The sequence below is a fragment of the Tachypleus tridentatus genome, chromosome 8, assembly GCF_004210375.1.
Source record: "Tachypleus tridentatus isolate NWPU-2018 chromosome 8, ASM421037v1, whole genome shotgun sequence".
Classification (NCBI taxonomy): Eukaryota; Metazoa; Arthropoda; class Merostomata; order Xiphosura; family Limulidae; genus Tachypleus; species Tachypleus tridentatus.
The window spans coordinates 10644382-10669273 of NC_134832.1; the positions used below are offsets into that span (position 1 = coordinate 10644382).

General features: G+C 32.5%; 1 protein-coding gene across 8 annotated transcripts in view; it reads right to left on the reverse strand.

Moving 5' to 3' along the window:
* Positions 1–24892, reverse strand: part of Lrrk (Leucine-rich repeat kinase) — a 297360-nt gene that overhangs the window by 99654 nt on the left and 172814 nt on the right. For all 8 annotated transcript variants that reach the window (XR_013032330.1, XR_013032331.1, XM_076517601.1 and 5 more), the window contains 2 exons: positions 16025–16147; positions 367–616 (listed from right to left, as the gene is read on the reverse strand). Coding sequence is in view for 6 of the 8 variants with exons in the window: in XM_076517601.1 (XP_076373716.1) it covers positions 367–616; positions 16025–16147 (373 nt within the window). In the remaining 2 variants the exon portion in view is untranslated. The remainder of the gene's footprint in view (positions 1–366; positions 617–16024; positions 16148–24892) is intronic.

Genomic DNA, 24892 nt, shown 5'->3' on the forward strand with positions numbered 1-24892 from the left:
ATGCAATGAAGCACTCCCATTTCATAGCTCTTCCCCTTAATCTTTCAGTATTTATTTGCAACTTTTACACATGATTACCCCTTTCTCCAGGTTTATCCATTTTAAATAATATGATTTTACAAAACAGTAAATAAAATGAATCTATTACACTCTTCTTTATGACTCAGTCCAACAGCAACACATGGTAAGCAACAGTACACAGTTCATGAGATTCATTAAGTATCTCAGAGCACAGACTATAAAGGTAAAGTGAGTTTGATTTTAACAATATTAGCTTAAGAAAAAATAACTAAATAAACATTGCATTACAGTTAAATTAATGAGCTATTATCACATCAATAACTGATAAAAAATGAATGTACTTACCAGGGCATCTCAGCTCAAATACAATATCATAAATAACGTTACAAAGAAGTTTAATGTTATGACGACTTTTGCAACTTATTTCAATTGTCTCCAAAACCCTGGGCAACCCACATTTATCTGCATCAACCACATTAATGTAATGCTCTCGGATCATCTGCTGAAGTTCATTGCAGTAAGACAGTGAAAATTTCTCTCTTGCAAGGTCATAATGTGTCCCCACAACAATTACAGGAGCATTGGGAGCTCTTGCCTACAAAAAAACATACTATGCCAAATTACACCTAAAAATTAAAAACAGCAGATTTTTTAAAAATATTAAGTTGTATATTACAATCTAAAACACTGTCAAAACAGAATCCTAAAATTAAATAACAAATTTTTCTAATATAAATGAGAACAGTGAATGCAGATGGCTAATTGACAATATTCTTTAAAAACTGTATAAACAATCCTTCACTTTTACGTTAATACATTCTAACGTTCCAACTTATAATCACAATAACAAACAATAAATGTAGGGTAATTTTTGTACTTGAGAATTAATAATAAAACACATGATATGTACAATATTTTAATGTATTCTTAAGGTTTTCTCCAAAGGTGAAACAAAAATGTCTCCTCCAATTTGTTTGTAGTATTCAATTTCCATATTGAAGTAAATAATCAACACTTTACTTCTAACAAATCAAACTAATGAATTGCTTTTAAACACAACCAGTAACAACTAACACATACCTACAAACAACAACTTGGCAAAAATCTCAATGTAATCTACTGTACACTTACAATCTTATACTTGAGAAATACTCTAAGAGTGGCATGACAAACTATACAACCACAAACACCTACTCACACACTACTCTCAATATGACTTGCTATACACCCACAGACAGGGCAACACTCTCAAAGTGACCTACTATATATCCACAAACAGCCAGATGGACAACACTTTCAATGTTACCTCCTACATACTCACAAATAATCACTGAGCAACTATTTTCAAGTTGAAAAACTACACTGAGCAACTACTCTAAAACTGAATAACTACACATCCACACACATTTACATGGCAAGTACTTTCAAAGCGACCTACTACATACCCACATACAGAACCTTGGCAACTACTCCAAAAGAGACCTACTATATACCAACACAACCTTGCCATCTACTGTCAAAGTGATCTACTATAAACCAACACATATGCAACCCTGGCAACTATTCTCAAAGTGACCTATAATATACCCACAAACACACGACCTTGACAACTACTACAAAAGTGACCTACTATTTATACATACAACTTTAGCAACTGCTCCCAAAGTAAACTCCTATATACTCACACGAAACACAATCTTGGCAACTACTCTGAAAGTGACCTACTATATACCCCACCCCGCACACACAACTGTGGTAACTACTCTGAAAGTGACCTACTAAATACCCACACACACACAACCTTCGCAACTACTCTCAAAGGAACCTAATATATATCTCCACAACACACATAACCCTGGAAACTATTTTCAAAGTGACTTACTATAAACCCTACACACACAACCTTGGCAACTATTTTGAAACTGACTTACTATATATCCCCTCACATACACACACACACAACCTTTGCAATTACTTTCAAACTGACCTGCTTTATACCAAAACACACACAGCCTTGGTAACTACTCTCCAAGTGACCTACTATAACCTCCCTACACACACAACTTTGGCAACTACTCTCAAAGTGATCTAAAATTAACTACAAACTCCAACTTGACCACAATACTCAATGTAACTTGCTAGACACAAAAAAAAGTCAATTAATTTTAATGTGACCTACTACACATCCAAAAATGCACTTTATAACCTCTATTAATGTAACCTTCTACATATCACAAATGCTAAACTAGGAACTACGATCAAAGCAACATACTACACACCTAAAATTGTCCACTTGGCAACAACTCTTACTATTACATACTATATACCCACACATGCACAAAATCTTGGCAACTAGTACCAAAGTGACTTACTATATACTCACATATGTACACAATGCTGTTAACTATTTTCAAAGTGACCTTCTATATATCCTCCCACACAAACACAACCTTGACAACTATTTTCAAAGTGACCTACTATACAACCCCTCACACACACACAATGTTGGCAACTACTCTGAAAGTTACCTGCTATATACCAACACATACACATAACCTTGGCAACTACTCTCCAAGTGACCTACTACATACTCTCACACATGCACAATGCACACAACCTTGGGTAACTACTCCCAAAGTAACTTACTATATACCCACATATGTCCACAACCTTAGCAACTACTCTAAGGTAACCTAGTATATACCCACACATGCACACAACACTGGCAACAACTCACAAAGTGACCTACTAAATACCCACTTCTGCACCAAGCCTTGGTAACTACTCCCAAAGTGAACCACTCTCAATATGACCTACTATTTACCCACAAACACAAAGAGGGCAACTTCTCCCAAAGTGAACTACAATAAACCAAGGTATGCACACAACCCTGGCAAATACTCACAAAGTGAACTACTATATACCCATACACACAACCTTGGCAACTACTTTTAACATCACATTCTGTATACACACACATACACACAACCCTTGCAGCCACTCTCAACTGCATACAACTACTTTGAAAGTGACCTACTCTATACCCATACATGCACACAACCTTGGCAACTACTCCAAAACAGACCTACTATATACCAACACAACCTTGCCATCTACTCTCATAGTGATCAACTATAAACCCAACCTTAAAGTAACTATAAACTCCAACTTGGCCAGAATACTCAATGCAACTTGCTATACACAAACAAGTCAATTAATTTCAATGTGACCTACTACACACCCAAAAAAACATACACTTTATAACCTCTACAATGTAACCTTCTACTTATTACAAATGGTAAATTGGGAACTACTATAAATGCAAGATACTACACACCCAAAATTGTCCACTTGGCAACCACTCTCACTGTTCCCTACTATATACCCACACATACATTCAATACACAGCTACTCTAATTCAAATGACCTAAATATATGAACACAAACACGATTTGGTAACTACTTTCAATGTGATTTGCTGTACACTCTGAGGGTTTTACCTACACTTGTACACTGAGATTCTTCTACAGTAGGTGTACATGATTTATTGGTGATAAATTAAAACAATACACAGGCAACATGTAATCCACTTGGTTTAAAATAATATATATTAAAAAAAAGCCAAACATATGTACAAAAACTCTTTACAGTATAGGATTTCAAAGTTGTATCTAAAAGTTGAAATAATTATCGTTTCTTGCCAAAAATCCACTCAGGCTGATTCAATTATGTCAGAATCTAACTGACAAGATTACTTATTTTTCCTCTACTCTTACCAGTGAATAATTCGTGTTTTCCTGTTGATTAGCATAATTGTATCTTGAACTTTAAATAGTCCACACAGACAGGTTCTATTACCTTATAACACCCTTTGGTAAGACAAATTATTCTTCTTATCTCTATTAAACTGTGAAACTCACTTTAAACTATAGCCCTTTATGGCTAACCACTCACACACTGGCTAACTTCACATTTTCAAATTTTTTTTCTTACTAAACTTGCACTTTAATTCAATTTTTTCTACACTTAACTTGCACTCATTAGTCATACCTATTTAAATGTTGTTTAGTGAGGTGTCAGACTTTCTAAAATTATGAGGGTGGTGCAATAATATAATACTCAATTAAGAATAGTTAAGGGAAATACAGAGGAATCAAGTAATGTGATGTCAATAATATTAGTAAAGCATAGACAAGAATGTAATTGCAAACACTAGGTAAGATTCATATAGGATTAGGTAACTAAAATTGCCACAACTAACACTTCTAAAACAACCCATCTTCAATACTCTTCTTTACAACTACACAAGCATTAAATATCAGATAACAAAATAAACTTAATAGTGATACTTACAGTAAACAGTCTTGTATATCTGATATACATCCACAAACACCCACTTCTCAATTACTATCAATGTGAGTTGCTATATACCCACATTCTAACTACTCTCTATGTTACCTACTATATACCTACAAATACCCACTTGAATACAACACTCAATATGATATACTATACAACCACTTTGTAGCTACTCTAAAATTGAACTACTGTATACCAACTAACCACATACTTTAAATGTGACTTGCTATACACCCACATGGCAACTACTCTCAATGTTACCTACATACACCCACATCATCAAGTTGGGAACAATCTTCAATGTGTCCTACTATATATCAACATATAGTCCCTTGACCACTCCTCTCAATGTGACTTGTTATACATTTACTTACACCTGCTTGTCAACCACTCTCAATATGACCTACTATTTACCCACAAACATCCACTTTGCAACTATTCTCAATGTGGAGTACTACATACCCATAAACATTAATTAGACAATTACTCCTAAAGTACTTAGTATATACCCCAAACATCCACTTCTTCACATCTCTCATTCTGAATTACTATATACCTACAGACACTAACTGCATAACTACTGCTAATGTGACCAACTATATACTCACAAACACACACTTGGTCATTACTCTCATTGTAAACTACTATATACCTACAAACACAATCTTGGTAATTACTCTTGATGTGATTTGCTACATAACCAGAAACACATACTTAGGAAATTCTCACATTGTGACTTGCTGTATACCCAGAAACAAGAACATGGCAAATACTCACCATGTTATATACTACATACCCACAAACATCACTTGTTACCCCTCGATGCCACACAGCATATACCCAAAAATGCCCACTTAGCAACTACTCTCAATGTGTCTAACCATATACCCAGAACACCTGCTCAGGAAATTTTCTCGATATGACTTGCTATATATGCACGAACACCTATTTTGTCATTACTTTCAATATGAACCACTATGTACCCACAAACCCCTATTTGGTTATCACTCTCAAATTAAACTACCATATACCTACAAACACTTACTTGGCAACCACTCTCAATTTGACACGTTATACACCCACATAACAACTACTTCCAATGTGACCTACTACATACCCAGAAACGCTCACTGGGGAACTACTCTCAGTGTGGCCTGTTATATATCTACAAACACCTATTTGGCAACTACTCTAAATATGAATTACTATATACCCACAAACATCAATTTAGCAACTGCATTCCTTGTGACCTATAAACGTTCACTTGGGAACCATTCTTAATGTGACCAAATATACACCCACACACAATCATATGCAAATGTTCTGTGTGATCTGCAATACATTCACCAACTCACATTTGGCAACTATTCTCAAAATGGCAAACTATATACATAAAAACTCCTACTTGGCAACCATTCTTAATGCTACCAACTATATACCCACAATGACCTACTTGACAGTTACTTTCAATACCCCCTTCCCCACCAGGGGTTCAATTCCCTTTGGAGGACACAGCAGATAGTCCAATGTAGTTTCGTCTTAATTAAACACACACAATACCTACTATTAAATGCCTAGAAACTACTGCTAAGCAACTACTTTCAGTGTGCCAAAACATTACTGGCTTCAAATGTTCAAAAACTTGGTCACAATCTACTTCCAATACCTCCTTATATGCACCCATAATTACATTCTCACAGTCAACTCTGTGTAGCTTTTAATGACCTATTAGTACACATTTATAATCCATTGTCAACATCTCTTCACACATACCCAAAACAATTTTCAAGATTTACTACCAATGTTATTGACACACTGGAACAGGCACAGAGACTGACAAACAGCAGCATTGGAAATTTCTCTTGATTTAATATTAACTTTTAAAGTTCAGCAAACATCAGACAGTTACCTTTGACCATAAATAGCTACCAACTGGTAGTAATACATACATAAGAGACTTTCTTGCTACCTACTGCTGCATATCCTAAAACATCAATAACTTCTTACTATCCATTCTCAGTATCTCTAAATATACACAAATACTCTCAAAATCTAAATACTTTCTATTACCAACTTCATCATACATTACAAAAACTTCTTAACACACAACATCAAATTATTTCTTACCCTTCAATTCTTACATTTCTTAATGCCCATATATCTTTTCAAATTCTAAATTTTTAGAAATAAGATTAGTTTCTGTAAACCTATCTTTGTTGAATTTGCCCTATTGTTGTAGAAAAAAAAAGAGATATAACTGAAAAACACTGAATGTCCTTTAAACATTGCAGAACATGCATCCATTAAACAAACGTCTCTATTTTCCAATTTACCATGATTCTGCACATCTATCACAAATCTCATATAAGCTTTGCTTTTCCATCACAATTCATATTTTACTGAATCAAATTAATCGTAATTCTAAAAATGTAAACCAGAACACTAACACAGAAAGGAAGGTGGGAACCAATGAGAGTTTTGATGGAATTATTTTCATATATCTATTTTAATATGAATGTTTAAGTTAAATTTATATTTAGAAATATACAAAACATATACTGTTAAATCTATTGTGAAGCTCCCACCTCCCAGGTTGAAGAATTAACAATATGTGTGTGTATATAAACATTAGTGTAATATCTACATTGTTGTGCAGGCTGAAATTTGTAGAAACTCTTTCATACCTATAAACGTAACCAAAGCAACTCACCGAGAGATAGTTTATATTACTAGTTTGCTGCAGTTCGTATACTATAAACCTTGGAAGACATAATTGTGATTAATACTTATTAACCCTTTCATTACAAGTTGGATGGAATCAATCCAGCTCATAACCATGAAGGTATCCATGAGAGTAATTATACTACAACTTTTAATAAGGTATGCATATGTTTATAAAATTCTGCAGGTTCTTAAGAAATATTAGAAGGCTTTTGCACACAAAATATCAGGTTTTTTAAATTAAGTATTAAGATATAATCAGTAAAAATTTTCTTGTACATTTTCTTCTTTAAGAATGTTGACCAGGTAACATGCAGTGCAATTTTTATTTTAAGATTGAAAATACTTCTATATATGAGAAAATTTTGAAATTTCACATGTAAAGTCTATAACTTCAAGATAATTATCAAATGTTTTTGGATAAAACTTTCTATTTTATCTGTTATTTTCAATATTAGATTGGAATCTCTGTATATGCTCAATACTTTTGACTGATCCCATAACCACTTTAAAAATTTAGGAAGTAAATATAAATTATGTTTTGTTTTCTTTTAAAATTACTACAAATTATAACTGAAAAACACAAATGTTTAATCTAAGTAGCTTAAATGTCATAACATTATATGTTGTTCGCTCCTCTACATAGTGTATTCTCTACTTATACCAGCCGTGTTTTACATAATTTTCTCTACAAATGGGTTTTCTTGTCATCACAGATTATTATACATTTATGTATATTTATTACTTTTATTTCATTGACCTTTCAGTCACCGATGGCTAAGATAGGAGTTACAATTAAGCAGTGCACATGGTCTCATGTTATCATATCAAACAATATAAAACTGACCTTTAGTATTTACAAAGTGACCTGCCTTGGCTATTATTTGTATTTTGTAAAATATAGTCACATTTCAGTTATTATACATTACATATTAACATAGATTATTACTATTTACAAATAAGCCCCTAAACTTATTTTTCTTAAAACACAGAACAGTAAGTAGGTACAGCAAACAATTATATCTTACAGTTAAGACAACCTTTGCACTCATTTGCAACATTTTGGTAGGTTGTTAAGCCCTTTAAAAGTTCACATATGGAGGATGTGAAATGAAATAATTTTATTTTCAGGTTTTATATACACATTTGAAAAATCAACAAATAATAAATTACCATACTGCTACCACAGAAATCCATTATAATTTATCAAATTTAGTAACATAGTTGGGGGGGAGAGAAATTTAAAAAAAGACTCAGTTTACCAGCACAAAAGTTTGTCTTGAATGAAAAACCAACACTTGTAGGACATTCTGAGCTTTCATATGGTTGCTCATGTCATATATAGAATTAAGTGTATATAAGGGATCGTTTCCAAAAACTCAAGAGGGTGTGCAGGAGTCACTATGTTTGATTTAGTACATAAGTGATATCTCATCACACAGAAAGTATAGGCAGTTTTTATTTTAATTCTAGCTTCTAAGTATCAATAATTTCAGTTCCTAATTCATACAAAACTACTGACTTTCTATTTTTACATCAAAAACATCTAATTTAAACCAGTGCTGCATTCAACATACTACTTGACACACAAAAATCGACATTCAGGCATTTTTTAAAATCTACTTTTAAATTAAAAATTAAATAATGTATAATATGAAATTTTAAGTTATATACAGTTTGATACCAAATGTAATGACATGAATTCATAAAATATTAGTATAATAAAATTTTAAATGCAAGTACACAAATGTGATGACATAGCCTTTGACCCAAGACCCATTCTGACATGATTATTCAGGAACTTATTCAAACATTACAAAACATTTAACTTCAGCAGATTCAAATTGGGCATTAATATTTTTATGAAGACATTCTATAACTTCAAAAACTTGAGTGGGATCAGAGAAGAACACAGAACCTGCTTGTACCCTGTTAAGTGAATTTATCTACATCAACTCAAAATTAATTTACTCATCAAGAACTCTCAATAAGATATCAAGGAACTTCCAGATCAGATACATGACTCAATACTGTTTGTAAGTTTGTAAAACTTTTGCATGTAAATCATTATTTGTAATTACCATAACTGTAAATTGTGTTAGTGTTTTTATATCAAAATATATTTTTTGTATTAAAACACTGCGTGTATCAGTCTTGTTGGCAAGTCATAAATTGGTTACTTATCAATATTTACTTAACTTCTAAGTTTAAATTACCATTTAACTTTTTGAAATTGTAATACATAAAATAATGAAAATGATACAGAAAACATCATGTGAAATTGGAAGTTACAGGTCAGGACAACAATATCAAAAACTATATCAGAGATGTAGAATTCTCATCATACATAAAATGGGGTAGATCAGACTTACAGAAAGAATGGAGTTAAGGACACTCAGAAATAAGACATTTTTCCAAGCAGGTTAATTATTCTTCTTTGACGGTGTAACAGGTGAGTCAATCCTTTGGGTTCAACTTTTCGTTAGTCACAAATGAATTCATTTAAATTCCAGGAAGACAGTTGTATGTGAGAAGCTGAGTGAGCACACAAGCCAAAAACACAAGAAATTTACATATGAAACAAAGAATCAACTCAAATGGTTGCCAAAATATCATTTGTTGCCAAATACCATCTTTTGCTCACATCCACATCAACACATTATCATGAAAATCCAACACAGAAATTGTAATTATGTCTCAAAGAAACACAGATGCTAAACAACAAATGTTCTAATTATAAAAAGAGATTATTTTTCTGTGTTAATTTTATCTTATTTTTTCCAAATATTTCAAGATCCCAGGCACCTTGGATATGATTAATAGGGGGTACTGGGCATAACATAAAATAACAATCTCAATAGGAATTCCATACTGGTTGGAGAACAGTTTCTGTTAGCAAACAGAATTCCATACTGGTTGGTGAACAGTTTCTGTTAGCAAACAGAATTCCATACTGGTTGGAGAACAGTTTCTGTTAGCAAACAGAATTCCATACTGGTTGGAGAACAGTTTCTGTTAGCAAACAGAATTCCATACTGGTTGGAGAACAGTTTCTGTTAGCAAACAGAATTCCATACTGGTTGGAGAACAGTTTCTGTTAGCAAACAGAATTCCATACTGGTTGGAGAACAGTTTCTGTTAGCAAACAGAATCCCACACTGAAGAGAAAAGCAATTTAATTAAAGTATTTGAGTAAATCTACATTCCAGTCTTTAAAATATCTCCATAAAGGTTCCCAAGATTAGAATGGCAAAAGCATTGTCAAATGGAAAATTTCATGGGTATTAACCACAAATTCTTGCTGAAGATGTCTGGGCACATCTTAAGAGACAAAATGGATCAACTGCATAAGACAATTTATTAATGTGGATGAAGCCCATATAGCATACAGAAAATATTAAACTGAACTACATTCTTTTTTAGTTAGGGTGGTTACAGAATTCAAAAACAAAACTGGTGGACTAGTGTTTTGTGATACACAAACACATTTCAATTATTGTACATTTTATATGCATACAGATTAAGAACTCGTATGTAAATAGCAATAAGATTATTTTTCTTAAAATACAGAAGTAAAGCAAACAACCACTTCTTCTAGTTATGGCATTTGTATTTGCTTGTTGTCTTGCTAAGCATTATAAAATTTTACACATGGAGGACTTGAAACAAAATACATACACACACACGTTTAAGTATCACAAAAATCATAATTTAATATATTAATTTCACATAATTCTATTATAACTTGTCAAATTGAGTAACTAAGCTGTACTTGAGTTAAAAAAAATATGAAATTTCAAACAGGTTAAAGACTCAACTTACCAGCATGAAGGTTTGTCTTGAAAGGAGGAAAAAAATGATGTTTGTATATTTAAAAATGGCTGAGAAATTTACTAGGGGGAACATTCTAAGCTTTCAACTGGTTATTCAAATGTCATATGTAGAAGTTAGTGTATATAAGAGACTGTTTCCAAAAACAAAAAGAAGTGGGACCACTGTGTTTGATTCAGTACATGACCAATATCTCACCAAATAGGAAAGAAAAAATTTCCTATTTTACATTCTAGCCTGTCAGCATTGGTCATTTGAGTTTATAATTCATACAGAACTACAGACTTAGTATTTTGACATCACAAACATCTTATTTGAACCAGTACTGCATTCAGCATACCACATGACACAAACAAATTGATGTTTGGTGTGTTATTAATAATTACTTTTAAATTCAGAAACTAAATAATGTAAAAATATAAAAATTTGAATTATACTCTGTATTTTTATTCCAAACTTAATGACAAATTCCTAAAATAGTTATTCAATGTAGTTTTGAATATGAGTCAACAAAGCAAGAATACATGACCTTTGACTCTTGACTCATCTGGAAAGGACTAACAAAAAAGTGCAAAACAGTAAGCTGTGAAACTATAAAAAATAAACATCAGTTTGAAAGATGGACATTTAATTAGGCATAGAAGATAATTCCAAAAAGATAATTGAACAGGATCACCCTGAGACAGACAGCAAAACAGACCAATATGAAGCAATCAGGAGAACATGAAAATTTGCCAAACTGATCTCAGCCAATAAACAATCAAGAAAAATATGTGAAAAAGAATACAAAAAAGCTCTCCTAAGTCTGCCTTAAAGCATTTACCATTAGAGAAGTGTGATCTGAAACTATGAACCAGTGAAGATGAAAAAAATAATTGACTGCTGTTGCAAGTGCATCAATTAGCAGGTGAATTAACAAAAGCTACAACCACCAAAATACTGAAAATTCTACTCTGTTCGAAGAAGCTAGCAATTTGTAGAAAGTATTTTTCTGCATGTTCATCACACCTTGCACATGACAAGCTCAAAAATAAATTTGATGAGAATGTAGTCAAAGAAGTATAGACACTGCAGCAAAACAAAAGTTGTTGTAAGATCAAATTCCACCCTAAATATAATAACTGCCATTATTAAAGAATTTTCTGTGTGAAGTAAAACCATATTGGTGGTGAAACAAGGGTAAGAACATTTGATATGCAAGCTGAACTACCCAAACAAAAAAAACAGAGAACAAAGACATGAAAGACAGCACTTTCCCAATACAGCACCACAACAAATTGAGAAAGGCACTGTGAAAAAATAAAATCCATGTAAGGTATTCCAATCCCATTATACATGATCATGCTTTCAGTTATGGGAGCATTATAGTGTGACAGCCAATCTCACTATTACTTAGTAAAAAGCAATACAAGAGTTGGAAGTGGATAGTAATGACTAGCTGCCTTCTCTCTTGTCTTTCACTGCTAAATTAGGGAAAGCTAGAGCACATGGCCTTCATGCAACTTTGTGCAAAATTCAAGCCAAATGTGATGAAGTGGAAGCATAGGAAAAAATCTATAGTGGTAACACCTCTATTAAGCAAAACATTAATAATATACAGTGTAGTAGGAAATTCTAAAATTTTCTGCAACAAAGAAGTTAAAAATAAACACTGCTAAGGGAAAATATTCCACTGACAAGTGTCCATGTAAGCACAAACCAAGAGAACCATCTCATATAGAAGATACCATGAAAATAGACAGATGACAGAAAAAGAATAGACACAGCCTAGACTCCAGGGACTGTCAAGCTAAAAGACACAGGTAAAGGATTCCTTGTAAAATGTTTATACAAATTCTCAGTTGCACCAGATATTAAGTAGGGACAAGCTAGGACTGTGATTTGTAAGTACATCATCCCAGATAGGAAATTTGGTAAGTATGTAACATTAATTCAAGTAATGGGTGAGCAGGAATAAGGAATATTATCCATATTATAATGATGAAAATTGATGACAAATGACACAAAATCCAGACTGCAAAAATGGCCCATGAACTGATAATCATTCTCCAATGATAAAAGCTAAGAAAATGTTAAGATAAATAATTTGGAACATTTACGTAACAATCTGTGGTATCCACTTTCATCATATAAAAACTGCAACTTTTTTTTTTAAATAAGATTCTCATGATCACCATCTTGAGATGAGGAGTGTCCAGATAATGACCAATATAGGAAAGATTTGTTACATGTTTCCAATCTCCTGATTTATTTGGTACTATGAAAAAAAGGAGAGTTAAAACTGGAGATATATGATGTTTTCAACAGTCCCTTTCTGTAAAATGTTAAAAACTTTTCAAGTTAAAATTTGAATACAACTGAATCAGACAGAAAATGAAAAGAAGTTGAAATAATCAGTATTGAAGGAGGAAGATGGAAATTTATAAAAAATCTATATTGAAGAATATGATGAACCAAAAGATTAAAAAGCCGAGGATTCCACAGATGAGCTTTTAATTAAAAAAACATCTCAAGTCCAGATGGATGTACTGTCAAGAATAAAAGAGTCAGTGATTGGGTTGAAAAGATTCACCTAAGAGAAGAAATATTACTTGCTGGTTATTTTGAAGAACAATGACCAGAAGCAAAAGAGTCACATGGAAATAAAAACATTATCAACAAGACCCACATTTAATGAAGACTGCAAAGTAAATACTTAACCCAGACTAAAAAAAACACAGAGCAAAAATAACTAATAACTTTTATTAATCTAGGAATAGGTCAAAGTCAAACACCATGTGGCAGAACAAGTGAAATAACCAATTTGAAGGTTAAGAACTTAAAAAGTAACAAGTGAAATATGAAGTCTATTAACATTTTATTAATTTCAGAAAGCATTAGCAATAACATGAATAAATGAATAAATCTTTTACCATGACACTAACACTGTAAGTATATAGAAATTTGTTTAAAATTTAGAATGTAACATACCTGAGATAAAAAAGAAGCTTCTTCAGAATTAGAACAAACATACAAATACTACTCTACAGAAGCAGAAGATGAACAGACCTAAGCAAAAGATCAGATTTGTTCAAAATCATGAACAAATAACAGGTGTTATGCAAAATGAAAGTTCACATAATTGTGACACCGACTAGAAATACCATTAACTCTATCAACATGGGATCAGTCAATATGACTGACCACATGACCTCTTTGCTTATTTAAAATCTTTATAGATTTAGCACTTCTAACTTTCAATATAGTGTGTATATCTTTACAACATTTGTAATTACACTTATAATTACTTTCACTTATAATTATAAGTCTTTCACACACAAAAAATCATATTTTTAGTAAAGTATTTTTAACAGACTAAAATAAAGATTTGTCCATGAATATATTAGATATTTGTTTTGAATAGTTCATGTGGAAAGTGATTTTCATTTTAAGAAAAACACTTTTACTCATCTCAAAAATCTCTGATTTCTTTCACATAATCCCTAAAACCTACTAAATATGTTTTGTATGTTTGCTTTCTGTAGCACTTTATATTTTATCTGTTTTTTTCATTACCCTCTCTATGGGGTTCGTCAGTTTGACCAACCCTGTAACCACTAAGAGAAAAAACAACTGAAATAAATCTAAATTCCCCTTTTTGCTTTCAAGAATGAAACTATATTCATTCATCCCAAATAGCTTTGAGTATAGTAAATATCTATTTATAATTGTTTTATTGCCCTTTGAACCATGTCTAACTACAACCTACTATTGGGAACATGCAACTCACATTACACTATCAAACTACTGTACGCTGTTCATGTTTATTATATTATTATTAGTTATTTTTCTAATCTAACTGTAACTCACCTGAAAATATCCCTATTTTTATTTTTTAGTTACTTTTATAAAAACAAAAAGAATAAAGATTAAAAACAAGGAAAAAAAGCTCTTACCCAATTTTCTTTTCATGAAGTCACTTGTCAATGACACTTAACCCTACTTTTGTATACTAATGGTTGTAATGTACTAAATAATTTTTATTTAATTATATATAGGACTAAAGAACACAGAAAAATACAATGCAGAAAGTAAATAATTTTTCTGGCTTTATAACTATATGACAAATCTTTACAAATTGACAATTATCTCTTCAAAACACAATGTTATGCAGCATTTGATAGATAAATACCTCAGGTTTCTATTGCACATAGGTAATGTATAGCTAAATGCGAGAGAAAATTATTAATAAATTCTGAAAACGGAGATGTAACAGAAAGGGTCTTATTTTCTGTTTGATAGCTTTTCAACCAAATGAAACTAATGGCTATAAAAATTATGGTTTATCTGAGGAATGGCAATTTGATAGTAAGTAATTTATGTTCAATTTACAGTTTTTGTATGGATGATGGATAAAACGGAGAAAAGAAGATGCTTAAATAAATTGTATCATGCTAAGAAAAATTCAGACAATTTTTATCATAATTTACTTAATCAGGCTGACACAGAAAATATTTATTCTGGTAAAAAATAACTACAATTTGACTCTAATTTATAGCAACATTCCAAGGTTTTTTAACTCAAAAATCAAGTTTAGATAACTAATGTAGCCCCAACAGACTGAGAATATTTACAATTGGCTCACTTAAAGTTACTCTTCACCTTCCCTCAAAGTGTCTGTGAAATGTAGCTATAGCTATCCAACTATTTCCAGTATCTCCTAATATCCACAAATTCTCAACAAATAATTATAATGCCTTATAATACATCACACTCATATTTCTGGTTCATCTAAAACATGTATTCTTCATTTTTGCTTCAAATAATTTGTAAAGTAAATATTTTTTAGAAGCTAGTACTTCTAACTTTACCAATAAATGTTACGTAAAGAGCATCTTGACAATGAATATATATGTTACATAAACATTTAGTAATAAAATTATTCCCATATTCTACATCCATCTTTCTTAAGATCATATAGTGAATAAAAACAGAAAGTTTTTAAAACCCTAGATATTTCAACATGATTTTCTAACTATTTACTGCATATATCTCCACAGCTGATCCTCAAGTAAACAGAAACATTATTAATTTCAATATGTTAATATCTCACCTGAATGTTAACCAGCCACTGATGAATTTCTTTAACTCCACACTCTCCATCAGTGATCCTCCAGACCACCAGATACAGAGAACGTTTAGACAAGAAGTACTGGTGTGTTGCATAATATTCTTTCTACATAAAAAACACACATTTTGAGGGTCTTTACAATGTGTACTTTAACTTACAAGGCATAACATGTTATAAGTGTACAGAAAGAACACTGAAATTTGAAATATCTCAACAATAAAACACTACATTTAACCTATGGAAAATATACCATTTTGACAGTTGAAAGTCAATGTAATGAAATTCAATCTATAATTAATGTGTAAGAACTTACTAATGCACTTTTAATGCCTGAAAAAGTATAATTAAAACTCCTGTGGTACAATATGAGATAACAAATTAATTTTTTTTCAAACTAAATATACCAAATGAAAAAAAGAATTTCCCAAAGAAAATAATGTATAGAACACCTAAATGAAAAAATACATTATAAGAGAAAACCAACTATCACTGTAACAGATGATCAAGCTTAAAGTTCCATGTTAGTTTTCATTCTTTGCAGCTTTTTAAGTATCTTTAGAATATGTGCTAAAAGTGTATTTTTAATCATGAATTGAATAGGGAAGAAGCTAATAAACTAGAATTGCACTTTTCTGACCAAAGATACTATGATTTAAATCACTCTTATAGTGTATCTCCAACCTCATTAATGGAACATGAACCATAAATCCTTAAACTTAACAGTCTAAGCACATTAACCTGGCCTAAAAGTGTTTTAATTCTTTCATATTTGATTGGTGCAGTTTTCCTCATGGACAAAATTTAATCATTGAATTATAAAACTTATACAAAATACATTAGCAGTAAACTCTTGACACATTACAAAAATATTTCATTGTTGAAATTTATTCCAAAAAAACCCAACAAAAACGTTTTATTTATTTAATAACATGGATAGAAATAAAAAAATATATTTTGACTTTGGGTTGATTTTCATGCTCTCTCAACAAAATCTTTAGTATTTGTAAATCTCACGAACTTTTTATAAATATAAATAGTACAAATACCGCTCTCATAGCTCTCTCAGAGGAAAGTCATAATAATGTTTAACAAAACAGCAATAGCGTATCATTGTAAACTGCACAACAATGTAGTTTTATCACTTTTTAGCTAATCGCTGATCTATACTTTGATAAGTCATAATACAGTGTTATGAAAACCTTTTCCATTAATTTTCAACTGTCAAATAGCATTCAGTTCATTTAGAATTATCACATATATTGTAACAAAGTGATAAACACTTATCCTGAGATATGTTACTAGAAGAAAAGACATTTGTGAATATGTTCTTCCACAAATACACTTTACAATTTTTTAAATCCTGTGAAAAGCATGCTTTATAATTTTAATTCATCTGAATCAGCATGTTGATGTATTATAATAAAATAAATGTTTTTTTGTGGAAAAATTAAAAATAATTAGTTAAGTCATTTTTCACTTGATCATATCAAGTTTCATTCTGGTAAAAAAAAGAAAAAGAGGCAAATGTGTTATACCTTGTCTGCATTAGGTCATACTGACATAAGTAACTACTTGAATGAACAAAAATATCACTTAAAATATAAAAAAGTAAATGCAGGGATTTAAAATTATTACATATGTGGTATTTTCTAGTGAAATTTATTTTATATAGGTTTCCTTTAGGAGATTATCAGCAAAATATAGAGAATATATAATTTAACTGAAACTGACTTGAAGCAAATAAATAAAAAGAACAGATATGATGGGTAACACACTATGTATACTTTCTTTTGGGTGCTGAATGGTTCAATTCAAGAACCTTTTAAGTTGATGTTCTTCCCATGTGAAATATTCCTGCTAGCCAGTATTTCTTAAACTGAAAATGTATTTCTGATAGATGCTACTCTCTCTCATCCAGCACTGCCTTCTATTGGTGCAAATATTTTGCTTACCATTAGGCTTGCAACTCTCACATCTTTCTGAATATCAACATGTAAATGATTATGCAGCAACCCTTCACCAATGAGAACATGACATTACTGCCATGCACTTGTTAATCAATTTGAGATCAGTCATAACTGCTTGAACCAAATCATATCATAAGTGTGTAGGATGGGTAGAAAATGTGAGAGGAAGGTGAATATCTATTAAAAATACATTTTAATTTTAAGAAAATGTTAACTTCCAATACCATATCTTACATTCACTCACAAAAAATTAAAATCCCACAATGAATTTACAAAGGGATGGCAAGAATGATTCTTCTTGAGAAAGCACTTTGAGAAAGACCATGAGATGTGGTAAGGAATGAAGAATCTCATACTACTTCTAAATCAGGTATACAATTCACCCTTCAAGAACGTGTTACCAAAACCTGAAGGGTAGAAACACAGAAATGTACAAAAAATTCTTAGAAGGAAAGGGACCTCCAAATGTTGAGTGACTAGGGCATCAAAGACCATAAAATGGAGTTTGACCTCAACCAGGACCACAGAAGAAAGAGAGTCCTCTATCTTTTACCTCAAAGTGTTCTATACAAGAATATGAGTGTCCATAACATAAACCTAATTCTGCATGTATGTACCTCCAAAACAACCAAAACTGGATCCAAAATTCAGCAGATGATAGGAAGTAGAAAAGTTTAAGGAGAGCTTATAAATTACTAAACTCCAGTATAACATCTGGAAACAATGGATATATTACATTCAGTCTTCAGTAGGAACAGGAAAGTCAGCCTAACACATACACCCTTGTGCAAATTAATTGAAACAAATGGTCAATATTTACAATATTTTCAGAATGGCAGTCAGTGTAGGCTTGCTGGACCTGCTGATTTCCTTTAATAGTCATTTTTTCACACAGATGATGTCATTAGCTGTGTTTAGCAGTATTGTCAATCTATTTTTGGGATATATGACAAAATTTTGAGGAATATTACGTCATTCCAAATTGCGTTAAAAGGGCAAGGAGACAGGCAGTCAAAAACCAACTTCTTACCAACTCAATGAAGAAAAAACGGTATCAATGGGGTCTGAAATACAAGAACTGGATGCAAGAACAATGGAGGAAAGTGTTATTCAGTGACAAGACTCATTTCCTTGTACAGGGTCAAAGAAGTCTGTATGTTTGCAGATCTCCAGGTGAGAAACTTTGAAAATCTCACATCAATCAGTTCGTAAAACATCCCTTGAAGAAAATGTTTTGGGGCTTTTTCAGCTACTATGGCATCAGAGGTTTACATATCATAGAAGGTATGTTGCGAGAACCACAGTACATCGAAGTTTTGCAGAGAAGAGTTGTTCCAGAATTGAAAAAGAGATTTCCAGATGGATCTGGCATTTTCAGCAGAATCTGGCTCCGTGCCACACATTGAAACTTGTGAAGAATTTTATTATTACAATAGGAATAAAGGTGCTGGACTGGCCAAGAAACTCTCTGGACTTAAATCATATTGAAAATCTTTGGGCGATTTGTAAAGAAAGACTTCCTGGAAACGACTGTACTACGAAAGATAAGCTAACTGAGGACATAATTTAGGTGTGGTACCACGATCCAAATATTAGCAAAGATTGCAGTCAACTCGTGGATTCGATGCCAAAGTGGATTAATGATCTTCAGAAAAATAAAGGTGGACAAATCATGTATTAATTTGCGAGTAATTTTTGGATTCTCCGAAATAAAACGCAAAAAAAATTGAAAAAATCGTAATTTTCCATCTTGTTTCAATTAATTTGCACAAGGGTGTACGGTAATCATGTGTTTCATTCAGCTTCAAAAAAACATCATATCCAAAAGGAGTTGTCATCCAGCAGAAGGGAGGAAAATGAGGAGAGACCACAATTTACAGTTACATCTCTAGTTCAAACCTGGTGGCATTTGGAATCTATTGTCCAGTCCCTGGAAGAAGGGTAACAGCCAAAAAACATGTCAGGACTTATGTGGCTGTACCATCTCCAACCAACACCTGACCCAACTAGGAATCAACATTCAGAGATGGTAAGAAGGAAGAATATCTAAGCTAAAGGAGCAAAATGCAATATATATAAATATGCAAGAGAGAGAGATGGCAGAGTGTTACAGCAAACATCTGGCAGCATCTGAAGTTATACAGGAGATCTGCAGTCACGAAAGTGTCACACCATCAATGTTATCTTACTCTCAACTGAGTGGTACTGTACTTCACTCAGAAGGTTTGGCCTTTATGGTCCTCCATCTCAATGGGTAGGAACTGGGAAGTGGTAAAGATTCCCATACTCGAGTCAAAGAAAGAGGGTAAAAATGTGATGGAGAGTCCAGAAGACTAACATCAGAGACAATGAAAATGGTGACCACAACACTAATTTTTTTTTAAAAGCAAAGCTACCACGTTGATAATCAATCAACCAAAACCTAATGGCATCTGGAATTTTACATCTGGTCTATGGGAGAAAGAGTCTCAATGCTATGGGGCATCTGAAGTAGGCAGTAATCCTTGTCTGCTTTATCGATGCAAGTCCATGAGCATATGGCTTTGGACAAACTTATTTATGAAACAATAGATCACAACTATGCACAATCCTACAACCCCACCTCTATGATGAGCATAACATGATCTTGAGACATTTTATTAAGTAATATTTGTGATATCAGTGCATAGATGACAACTAAACAGGGTCAATCAACCAACATCTGTAATTGTAATCAGATCTGTGGTAGGAAGAGTCTCAATGTGATAGACATCTAGCACATTCATAAAACATACAGTACAGATTTAAAGATTAAGTATACCTGGTTAGGCACCACTCACCTTAGAGAAGGATAGAAAACACATGTAGCAAAGCTCCAGTTTAAAAAAAAAGTATACTACATACTTGTCTTGATGGCGTCCACCAAGGGAAGACAGAAAAAATAAGCAAGAGAAAATGTAAAATGATGGATCTGATGGACAAAAGACAGAGAAAAGGTGACAAATATCCAGGGAAAAAAAAAATAAATCATCTCGAGAAAGGTGATTGAGAAATCCAACTCATTAGGGAAAAGTAGATTCCAAAAAAACACAAGAATCTAAAAACTACAGAAGGATGCAGTAAGTGTTATATACTATCTAAGGAGCTTGATCAGGTAAAAGGTCAGGATGGGAATGATTCTAAAGGTGGGAGATGAAGGTAAGAGTTTCAAGGAGTAAATTGTTTGTTTTTGAAATTTCGCACAAAGCTACTCGAGGGCTATCTGTGCTAGCCGTCCCTAATTTAGCAGTGTAAGACTAGAGGATAGGCAGCTAGTCATCACCACCCACTGCCAACTCTTGGGCTACTCTTTTACCAACAAATAGTGGGATTGACCGTCACATTATAACGCCACCATGGCTGAGAGGGCGAGCATGTTTGGCGCAATGGGGATGCGAGCCCACTACCCTCAGATTACGAGTCGCACACCTTAACACGCTTGGCCATGCTGAGCCTTCAAGGAGTGAAATCAGGATTATTCTCCCAAGCAGTCAAAGTCTGGGGCATAAAGGAATGATCAAAAACTATGATTAAAAATCATAGCAAACTCTGATCACAAACACATCAGAAAGAAGGTGACCACATGCCAATAATATAGGAACATAGACAACTAAGAAAAGTATTATAAGGATCTTTACACTACAAGCTCAAACTAATGATGCGTAACACCATGAAGGAGAACACTGAGGTTTCAATCCTAGAGAAAAGCAGAACTGGGAGGATGAGTAATGGAGAATGAGCAAAATAACAATAGCATACACAATACATGAGACTGGAACACAAAAGAAAATTCAGTAAACTGAAAATCAGAAAACAAAATCACCCTACAACTTGCAACAAAGGAAATCTATAAGTCCCAGTCACAAAGCCAAGTGAAAAAGAATGGTAGGAAAGGAAAGATAATAACCTAGGTATATAAACCAACATCAATAAGTACACCATCTACCTTGTTAAACCAACAAAGTGAAAAGACATAAAGGATGAGATACAAAGAAAGCTAAATGTCTAAAAGGTCCAAAACTTTGGATAAAAGACTGGACAAAAGCCACATGTGTATGGATGAATAATGCATAATTTTTTGGGTTATGAAAAAGGATGAAAAATAAAGACAAAGGAAGGGAAGGCAACACCAAAAGCCATCGCAGAAGTGGAAACCATGTAAGAGTCAGCCAACATGATGCAACCAGCAGAACTCAACTGGTCTGAAATAGTGACATAACATGAGGAAGAAGATAAAGAAGAGGATATCCTAACTGAAAGCATCCACTGCTCCCCCAAATGTACAAGGAACAGGAGATCAAAAATATAGATGTATATTGAAATGAGGAAAAATGTATCCAAAGCAGAGACACAACTTCCAAAATACAAAAGAACCCAAAGATTACCCCATCTGTAGAATTCTGCTGATATCATCACAACAGACCATGAGTATGGAACATTGATCCATTCCCTGACAAATGAAAGAAAAGACAAAGATGATATTAAGTGCCCTTTTACATTTGACACATAGCTGCTTGGTGTGAGGAAGGATAGTCAGTATATGGTCAAAGACAAAACCCAAAACTTTGTTTCAGGAACCACAGGAAAAACAAAATCACAGAGACAAAGCTCAAGACTAGGGTACATACCCCACCAGTAGCAAACGTTCATGCAAACAGTGTGAAGAAAGAAAAAGTAAAACTGTTTTCTGTGGTCCACTTCAACAAAGAATTGAGGGTAGTCTAAAGTTGCTCCTCAATAAACCTTATGTTTGATGATGGGAGGAGATATGGAAGTCATCAACATAGATCCTGTTTGCAACAGTAGGAGGGAGTTGTATAATGATAGCATTAATCTTCACAGGATTAGAGACAGCGCTAGTTACAGTACAAGTAGTGTCACATACCCACTAGTGGAGTGTGGCTGCACAATCATTTATATGTTGGCATGGTTAGTATTGTAAGGTACTGTATCACAAACGAGAAACATCATATTTATCCCATGTGACTAGTGATAACCAGATGAATGATTATTCTCAATGAAAAATAAGAGAAGTTGTAATTCAGGTATCATGTGGTCTACAACCCTACATCAAACTAGCTATAGACATTTCAACATCCTTGCATAATGTGCAGAACTACATCTATTTTTCTCCTGATTAGAGTGAGTGTTCTCTCAATAAAATGACAGAGGAACAAAAGCAGCTAGAATAAAATTAATTTAAGAATATCACTGAGCATGTTGTGCTAAAATTGATAAACTTAGAATAAATGACAGTCTTTGAAAAATTCTACATTAAAATAAAATGGCATAAAATGCATGATATGCCTGTATTCTGTGCATATGTTAAATGAAACTTTCAGATTAAAATTTTAAAATCAAATTAGTTTGTTAATGGTTTTTGTATGGTATGTATTTTTTTAATACCAGTGGTAACAAATACTGTGAAACTGTATGCACTGTTTTTGTTAAGAATATGGGAAGTCATAAAAAAACAGTCATTGAAATCTACGATAAAGTTAATCATTTTCCATTGTTTCTTAAGAATCATTTCAATCAAAATATTTCTGAAATTTTTAAGCTTTAAATTCATATAAATATCACATACAAAACTTTTATCTACAGGAACTACATAATTTTTAGACAGTAATTATAAAGTTTAAAATACTTTATCAAGATGTTTTCAAAACACCACAAAGCAAACCCTACAACAAGTGCACTTGGGTATCATACAGTTCAATGTTTCAGGAACATGCAAAGCTTTTTTGAATAGTCATAACAAGAAAAAAATTATTGTTACATTCAGTGAAGAAATAGCAGTAAATTTTGTAACGTTTTTAACACTTCAGGTTTCTAAGCCTTCCCATCATTTCTTTTGTCATTAAAATCTTTTGAGAAAAAGCAATAAAAAGGAAAATAATATTCTGACTTAAGTTTGGTTAGATAACCTCAGTGACCTTGAATTAAATATTTCTGTATGTATTAGTTTAGTTCAAAATCTCATACTTTTTTCTTATGTTGATAATCAGGTCGTGAAAATAAAGTATGGTGCACAAAGAGAACATCAAAAAAAATCTTTTGTTAAATACTTGCTTGAAAATGATGAAGAAAAATATACATTGTAAACCTATAATCTCTTATTCTATACTTTTTATCCTTAACATTTTTCAAAAGTTTCCACAATAAATGTGATACAGAGCAATAATAGACTTTCTTAATAAAATATGGATTTCTATTTATCTATATTGTGAAGTACTTAACACTCTCAAGATTTCTTAGGTGGTACAACTTCAAGTACTAAATAACATTCAGTATTTTTCAGAATATAATTCACATGGCTTTACTAAAAATCTATTGCAGTATGATTAAAGTTTTAATATCAAACTGAAAGTTTGAATAGTTGGTTGTTCAATGAAAGTGCATTTATTTCCATTAACTATTTCACAATTATAACTGTAAATAAACATCTCTCCCATTACCAGGTTTTTATGTATATTGCTAATTACTTGTATATTAACATGGAATCTTTCTTGACCTTATTGATATTTCACATAGGATTATGTACTCAAGTTGTAAAAAGTAGTATGTAAGGTAATTAGTTATTCATTAGATGATTTCCAAATTAATGTAGTATATTCGAGATGTCTTAAGTGATTATCAAAATATGACTTTTACAGCCTACCTATTTTCCAAAACATTTGCTTAATACCACACTTTTCAGAGCTGAAAAAAAAGTCATATAATATGCCCCATATGTATATGCATGTGATTGTGTTCGAGTGGGCAGGACATATAACTACCAATGACGTGGATCCTGGGGGGATGGGGATACATCCCCCCCTTCATTTTAAGTGTGGGGTATGGTGCATACAATCATCCCCTCCCT